Source organism: Xenopus tropicalis, chromosome 7, assembly GCF_000004195.4.
Source record: "Xenopus tropicalis strain Nigerian chromosome 7, UCB_Xtro_10.0, whole genome shotgun sequence".
NCBI classification, from domain to species: domain Eukaryota; kingdom Metazoa; phylum Chordata; class Amphibia; order Anura; family Pipidae; genus Xenopus; species Xenopus tropicalis.
This window is the reverse complement of record NC_030683.2, coordinates 32,975,613-32,984,428: the sequence shown is the minus strand read 5'-3', so window position 1 is coordinate 32,984,428 and position 8,816 is coordinate 32,975,613. Positions and strand designations below refer to the sequence as shown.

At 40.6% G+C, this 8,816-nt stretch overlaps 1 protein-coding gene across 1 annotated transcript; it reads right to left on the bottom strand.

Annotated features, from left to right (window-relative positions):
• Nucleotides 1-1,503: 1,503 nt before the first annotated feature.
• Nucleotides 1,504-7,817, bottom strand: pgam1 (phosphoglycerate mutase 1). Its single transcript, NM_001126512.1, is given in 4 exon segments — nt 1,504-2,710; nt 3,417-3,597; nt 3,877-4,151; nt 7,649-7,817. Coding segments are annotated over 4 exon segments (765 nt in total). The 5' UTR covers nt 7,788-7,817; the 3' UTR covers nt 1,504-2,540.
• Between the last annotated feature and the right edge of the window lie 999 nt (nt 7,818-8,816).

Below are 8,816 nucleotides of genomic sequence, written 5' to 3'. Positions count from 1 at the left end.
CTGGCCAAAATGATAATGGGGTAGGTAAGTTTCCTTAGGTTTGGAGGTATATTTTGTAGTCGATGGTTAAGTAGTGCTAGTGAGGCAGTTAGTGGGATTAGTATATTTGTTGTTTCATACAATAGTAGTGAGACATCTGCACAGAAGGGGGCAAGTGCTGGGCATTCCCACCACATGTGGATTAGTGTTCCTGTTGTTTTGTTGCACCTCCAGCAGGTGGACGAGGTGTTTGGATATATCTGATTGAGGGTGTTTTGTACCCTCTGAATAGAATTTTTCTTTGGTTCTCTATGTGGTTAGTAAATTTGAAATATTTGTAAGCTGCGTTAGCCACTTGAAGCCAATGGGCTGTTGTAAACGTTGTGTTAAGATCGCTTTCCCATTTTAGGATAGGTGCTGGCTTTATTTGAGGATAATTTCAATACTTTCAGCTTGGCTGTTTTTAAAAAGTAGAGTAGATTAATGCTACTAAATATCACATAGGGTGAAACAACAGCACATATGCTGGGGTACCTGCAGTATTCCCAGTTGTATTATGTGAGCATTATTAGTGCCAAAAGCATGACAAGAAAATGTAAAGCCTTGTCCTGAAGATTACACATCCAGTGATTCAAGATGTTTCACTATACCTAGAATTAACTGATTTCTTTACATATTGTTGACATTTCCTTCCATCAGTGTCTCTCCCATGAATAAATAAATGAGAAGTTCAGGGCCTAGGACGGAATGGTAATACAACTGTATACAGATGATTCATTATGTGTCAGTGCCTTCCAGACTGTGATAGAAATGAGCTTATTTGAGCTTCACATGAATGCAAGAGCTCACACTAATAGGCTTATTTATCAGTTTGAGAATTCAAAATTGTTTTTCTAATTCAAATAAACTAACATTTTTAATGTATGCTTATTTATTAATAAGGAAATGAAAAAACTTCAATCTCTAGAATTTGTGCAATTACAAAAAAAAAAAAAGAATTTGAAAATCTCAAATTGAAAATATGGCTCGACTTTGCCTAGGACAACTCCGATCACATTCCCCACAAGCATCTGTGCCAGGCCCAAGGTTCTGTTCTCTGCAGCTGGGATCAGCTTTAATGTATTTTTGGCAGTGCCCACCTACCTTCTCTGCAATACCTCCTTAAAGAACAGAATAGTCCATCCATGGGGAAGAAGGCATCGCTGGCCACCACGCCAAACTGACATTCTATGTGAAATATTTGGATGGCATAAGAGCTAACTAATGTAGTGCATTATGAGATTTATGTACAGTACAGGTCCTTCTGGCTGCTACAGAGGCATAGCTTAAGGGCCATTGTTTTGCCCACATACCAGTTAAAAGAAAGAGGCACAGCAGTGTGAGCAGTAATAAACACTGTTTGTACTGAGCAGATCCTATGAACTCTATTAGCCAATATTAGATATATATTTACCTATATTATAGCAGTTGGTTACTTCATAGACTCAACTACTGTTATAAAAAATAAACCACAACAACACAATGTTTCATTGCACATCACTCCTTTATTGTAATGATCCTGAAAAAGGTACCTCTATCAGGAAAACACAGCTACAGTAAACATGGTAGCACTGAATGGGCAGAGACCACTGATGCCATCTAGAAAGGCCAGTAGGGGTGGGACACAGAAAGGACCAGTGCTCTCTGATGAGTTGCATTTACTAGTATAGCATAATTTATATATATATATATATATATATATTATATATATATATATATATATATATATATATATTTATTTTATATACATACATATATTTACTATATAGTATTTACCATACTAGGAGCAACCTAAATGTGGTCAGCAACCATTGATTTCAGCAGATTAATCTCATTATAACAGTTTCATTTTATGGACAAATTACAACAAACAGTTTGCACATTAGCCAGAACGGACAATATTTTGGACCCAAATACATTGGTTCATAGGGCGTACGCTTGATCCTCAAACCAGTGATCTGAGTTAATAGTAATCTCTCAGTTAATATTACACCCACTGGAATTTGACCTAACTTGTCCTTGAAGTCCCAGATACATCATATAACATACGGTATTAGCCTACAGTGTCAAATCAATAAAAATATTAAATTATAACCTAATTATAAGTACAGTTTCTCTTGAAAAAATACAAAACCAAAAAGGTGCACTAGTGAAAAGTAAATAAATAACCGTTAAGTGCTTGGTCACAATCTAATTATATGAATTATTAACAGCCAATGGAAAGTCATATAGAATTCCGTAGTAAAGGGGCAGGCATTTATAGAGAAATATGGTATTCCAGTTCTCTCTTTAAAAACCTAATTTGATAAAAACCTTTAATTTGGACTGGCCTTGCAACTGTAAATAACCTATGGCAAAGGGAATTTACAGTAAAACAGTAACTGAATTTTCTAGGAGAAAAAAAAAAATAAAAAGTAGAAAAAACTGAATGGACCCACGTGCAACTATATCTGAGAGTCCCTAAGCTGTGAGGTGTTTGGGAAATGTAAACTAAAGGATGGCTGCTCTCTAACAACAACAATTTACTTCTTGGCTTTGCCTTGGGCAGCTACAGCTTCCATGGCCTTCCGCACAGTCTCTTCATCTCCCAGGAACTGCATAGGCTTAATAGGTTTCAGGTTCTTATCCAGTTCATAAATGATAGGGACGCCAGTGGGCAAGTTTAGTGCCATGATCGCTTCATCAGACATACCTGAAAGGCAAGATATTACAAATCAATGAGTTTGTCTTTCGGACATAGGACTACAACAGACATCTGCACAAGCTAGAATACTGTGGGGCATATTTATTACTTCTGTTCCAGTCATAATGCTCCCCACTGATTGCATAGTTCTGCATGGAGAAAAATGCCAAATATTGCCCTTGCCTGTAGTCAGTAACATTCATGGCATCTGCTCATCACTATGAACACAGCAGATTTAGGGCCAGAATTTTAAAAATTCACCCTGTGTTTGCAGTGACAGGCAAACACCACTGCAGAAATGATGCTCTGTAGTTATGAAATACAGATTATGACTACATTTCACTAGTTACTAGCACGTGTAGGCTGCAGAGAAAATACCCTGGGAAATACCAAGCTCAGCACTCCCTGGATTTAGTTACAATAACCCAGCGTCAGACTTTACATTTCATGTTTTCTTAGTACATCCATAGGAAGCTGCTGTTTCAGCACATAGTTCTATTCATGACAGCACAGCAAATATTACATAGTAAAACAGCAAAGACCACCCTTTATATATGTGCAAGGCCCAGACCTTGAATGTAATTTTACAGAAATATATTTACTGGAATAAGATCAAGCCTTCAAATAAAAAATGTATATAAAACCCACCACATAAAGAAAAAAAATTAGATAGCTCTGCCACACAGGACTTTTGCAATTAGAAGATGCAATTTACCTTCAATGTGTTTGACAATTCCCCTAAGACTGTTGCCATGAGCTGCAATAAGCACTCTCTTCCCCTGCTTAATAAGTGGGACAATCTCCTCATTCCAGAAGGGAAGGGCTCGTGCAATGGTATCCTTTAGACTTTCGCAACTTGGAAGCTGGTCCTCTGTCAGGTCAGCATAGCGACGATCCTGTAGTAAAGTAAAAAAGTAAGACATTTCTACCCATTTTTGCATAGAAATAAATGGCTAAACAGAACAGTCAGAGTTGGCAAAAGGTGATTAATAGGTAAACAGGTCACCTAGAAATCTGTGCCCCCCCCCAATACAATGCCCTTTCACTTCTATGATGGTCAGTGTTGCCTTAAAGTCCAAGGCTACTACAAATGAAACAGTTGGCAGTAGCATAAAAAGTTGGACTCAAAGCACAGACAGTAATACAAGGGACAAAAGCATCACAATGTGCTTTACCTTGCTGATTATGCTATAATAATCATGATCTGGATCCATGGAGGGTGGGGGAATGTCAAATGATCTTCTCCAAATCTTGACCTGCTCTTCTCCATGCTTAGCAGCAGTCTCCGCCTTATTGAGGCCTGTTAGGCCACCGTAATGCCTCTCATTCAGACGCCAGGTTCTCACAACTGGTAGCCACATCTGGTCAATGCCCTCTAAAACTATCCATAATGTACGAATGGCCCGCTTGAGCACAGAAGTGAAGCAGATATCAAACTCATAACCAGCATCTGGGAAACAAACAGAAACATAAATACCAGCTTATCTAAAATGTGATGTAAAGTTACTTTTAAAAAATGTACTGAAGTATTGCATTGCAAAGTCTAATGTAGTAATAAATGTAATAAATGTATTTATAACATGGAAGTTTCAGTCAGAGCATCATCAATGTCCAATAAGTGTTTTCTGGCTTTAAACTGAATACTGGTCAGGAATTTTTTCATTCTTCTTAATAAAAGGGCAAGTTTGGGTGATTTTTGATCTGGCTGAATCAAGTCCCAAGTAGCGATAAACAGAAAATTTCTCATATGACCCATAAAATCATCAGTGTAACCGAGCCCAGAGTTTCTTGCCAGTTCCTTTATTAGTAAATGCATAAACAAATCAATGAAACAAGAGTTACAAAATTCATCACAAAATGAAGAAATCATTGTGGAACCAAGAAATCGTCTCACAGAAATACTGCTGTATGCCCTAGTAACTCAGAGCAGACTGAAAACAAACCTCTTTGCTGGTTGCTATGGGCTACCAGATATGGGCAAATGCCGTGCATTTTATTTCTTGTAGGGGTCACCTTCTCAAATGGTCAGAATTTTAAAATATCCTATACTGTAAGCCAAATAGCAAACAATGTTCAGTTAAAGAGAGTCCCCACCAAGCACCAAAACAATTTTATTGGTGGGTGAAACACCTTGTCAAAAATGTATATTTCAATTGCTTTTTCCTCTGATTCCACCCCACCCCCCCCACCCTCCAACACTCCTTTCCAAATGTCACTGCTCTTTCATCTCTTTTCTTTGCCCGCCCCATTTCTCTATAATCCATTCTCCTCAATTCCTTACCACCCAACACCTCCACCCTCCATAATATGCCCCCCCTCTCTAAGCTGCTTAATTAGCCCTTCAGGCCGTCAGAAGATACCTGTCCATATATGGGCCCTTCCTGACAGATATCTGGCAAAAAAATCATCCTGATATCTTATCAAGCATATTTAAAAAGATCTAGTTGCACGGGTGCATTGATGCACTCACTCCTGACAGGCCTGGACAGGATTCGTTATTATCCAATGACCAAATGATCAGATCAGCTCAGTTTTGCCCAGCAGGTAGGTGACCAAAATGATCCATTCATTATATGGCCACATTCATTTGTCCTCTCTCTTTACAGGAGATTTCAGACTTAGAATTGCAGCCTTCTAGTCTCATATTGCATCATTGCCAGTACAGGATCTTGCCTTGTAAGATATGACTAAATCAGTCATCCTCTGGTTAATTTCTAAGTGCAACAGAAGCCAGGAAACCCCACAGTGAGAAGTGACTGTAACTACCCTAATTTTCTCTTCCCCAGTCACCAGGACTTAAATCAATTCATATTCCCCTGACATTTAAGTGTGTATAGGCCGGGGAGCAAAGAGACATGTGCTACAAGCTTCCCGGTATGGGGCCTCTCAGTTTGTCTGCCAACGGAAACCCAACACAGGGATCTTTATACAGAGAGCTTCAACCAAGGGGTCCCTTTTATAGATGTTCATAAAATTACATGCCAATAAAATATGCATACCACAAACAGCTCCACAACAGGGATGCGGAAAGGCTAAAAAAAAAAACAAAACAGTCTAGGGCAGTGCTGTCCAAGTGGCAGCCCGCGGGCCTCCCCCACCCCCTGTGTGGCCCCAATCTGTCTGGCTGCTGTGACTGCTCACCTTTGTGTAAACTTTAAATGGTATCAGTAATGAGATTAACTGCCCCCCTGCATTGTTCACACCTCAGATTCAGGCTGTAATCCCCCTGTATTGTTTATGGGTGTGCCATACTCTGCGTGCCCTACCCTGCCTGGGTGTGCCATACTCTGCCTGCCCTACCCTCCCTGGGTGTGCCATACTCTGCCTGCCCTACCCTGCCTGTGTGTGCCATACTCTGCCTGCCCTATGCTGCCTGTGTGTGCCATACTCTGCCTGCCCTACTCTGCCTGTGTGTGCCATACTCTGCCTGCCCTATGCTGCCTATGTGTGCCATACTGTGCCTGCCCTGTGCTGCCTGTGGGAGGTGAACCTGGCAGGGGTTTGTTCTGGGAGTTTGTTAGCAGTTAGAAATAGCCATTAAAAGGTGTGTAATTATATGCTGGGGGTTGCTGTGCTAGCCAAAGGGGAGGAGGCATATGGATTTAAGGGGATGTCTTAATATGACATAATATAATTCTTTCACATATGAATGAAGAGGGATATCCCCGCAGGTTCACATTTTATCAAAACAACCGGAGTGCTGCTGTTCTCATTATTTTTGTACTTTTTTGCCCAGGCAGTGGGTAGAGCGTGCACCTGGAGCTACAAGAACCTATTTTCACTGTGTAAGCACGTTAACCGATTCAATATCCCCGCAGTGAGCACCAACCATTTGGGTTTTTTGCTGCGCTACCACCATTAATGTGGGGATGGTCTTAGCAGCTCTTGTGATAGCATGGGTTTGGTTTGAAGTGGGTGCAGTTTAAAAAACAGGAGTGGTCAAAACTGTCTTCCATTATCGGCCGTCTACCATGTAGGCCAGCAAAATTCCTTCCCTCAGTACCACAGAAGCTGGACAGCACTGGTCTAGGGTATACTTCAGAACTGATATCCAACAAGTACATGTTACATTAAGCAAATGTAATCCTTATTTTAACACTGGCCTCTTATACAAATGCATGTACAGCAACAATAATTGATCTGTAACCATACCTATTTTTAACATATGCATTTAGAGAGGTGATAGGCCAGCTTATTGTACAGGTATACTGATCTAGCAAGCCTAAATTAGAAACGAAAAAAAAATCTTGTAAAACTGTACACTGCCTGCCGTTCTGCCTCAGTCCACTGGGGCTGTGATACACAGGATGATCAAAGCCTTTGCATCGGTCACTATTTGCACGTAACCTTTTTTAAAACATTTTTTTATAATATATTGGTTCTGTCTCTCTATAAATATATTAATTAATCGTCATTTCTACAGTGCTGACTTTACAAGGCTAACCCACTGAAATGCCACCCTCGCTCACTGCCAGGCACACACTTGCATATTATACCAAAGGGCTGTCCAACCCACGTAGCCCTACCGGGGATTAATGGGGTGCCTCAAGAGAAAACACTGACCTTTATATATGGTATGATCATATTATTATAATCCAGCCCTTTAACATATATAGAAATTCAATGGGCTACTATATGGCAGGAGTTGCCCAGCAGATCAATGAAGCCTCAAACTCTTGAAGTCTATTTCCAGTAGAGGTGAAATAAAAGAAGGGTAGTAGCCAACTAGCCATGTCCTATTTAGATTTCCAGGTGTCACTGACCTGCCATAATAAATGTAGCAGATATCTCATACAATTACATTGAGAAACAATTCAATGAATACAGAGGAGAAATAACATTATGTTAGCCAGCCAGAGTATATAGAAGAGAGCAGTAAGAGGAAGGCAGACGGACCTCCCTAGTGCAGACTCCCATTCACACCCGTTATTTGCCCTTGGCCCCTACCTTTAAGAGCTTGGCCGCCACTCTTGGCTTCTTGCTGGCCAGTTTCGCTAAGGTCGGCGTCAAACCATCCACAAAAGCGATTCTCTTGGTTCCAGGAGCTCTCTCCGTGTCGAATAAGCACAATTTTGTAAGCGGCCATATTTCCTCTCCTCACCTGCTGTCACACTGCGGACCCACTGCTGCTAAGTAACCTACGCATGCGCACCTCCAGCAAAAAAAAATACCGGGGGGTGGAGAAAGCGAATGACGCTGAAGGACAAATTTGGTACTTCCATGTAGCAATGCGCAGGCCCACAGCGGCAGCTCTTTGACGGGAGACTAAAGTACGCTTTAGGAAAAGCATTCCGCTCGGCCATATTTGTTACTGGCAAAAAATGTACCACTGCTGAGTTTTCCATTTATTGAACTCGATTTGAAGTTCCATTACAGTTGGCAGCATGTAACAGCTGCATAAAGCAGAACACTCTTCTTGAACGCTGACGTTTGAACAGATAGCGATATTAAGGAAACATTACTTTTCGCAATAATGAACGTGTCAGCTCGTGACGTCACCACATGCTCATCAGCTGTGGGCGCTGCTGCATCCCCTGTGTCTCCGCACGTTTAGCACGTAGCCTGCTGAGGGCGACGTGACCTTCATCCTGCCGCTCGTAAGCAAAACCACGCTGCTAGGCGAAGAGCCCTCTTACAATTATAATTTAAATAAACAGTAGACTGTTGGATTTATCAGGGATTATAATTAAGTTGAGCGCAGAATTCATACTTTTCGCTGTTTTTTAAAATTAAGAAAAAACTGGTTCTTGCTCTCGAGCTGAATAGGGCAACACCTAACTTTCTGGTTCCTGGAAGAAAAAAATGTTAATCAGGCCAAACTCAAGGAATGATGTCCTATCACCCATAAGGGAGGCTTAGTTACACTGGTATTAACCATTAGCTACTTATTCACAGTAATTTGCAAGCAGTTACCAGAGCATCAACAGGAAACCTGTTTTATACATTAAAGAGAATATTTTAGATCAATGAAAAATTGACCACTATATTATTCAGTATTCAATAAGAAATATTAAACTACCTTCTATACTTTTATGGTTTCCTGGTACTTTTTCTTTTGTATTCTTTAAAGTTATGGGAGTACTACCATGGTCTGACCTAAGACTTCACCAACCCC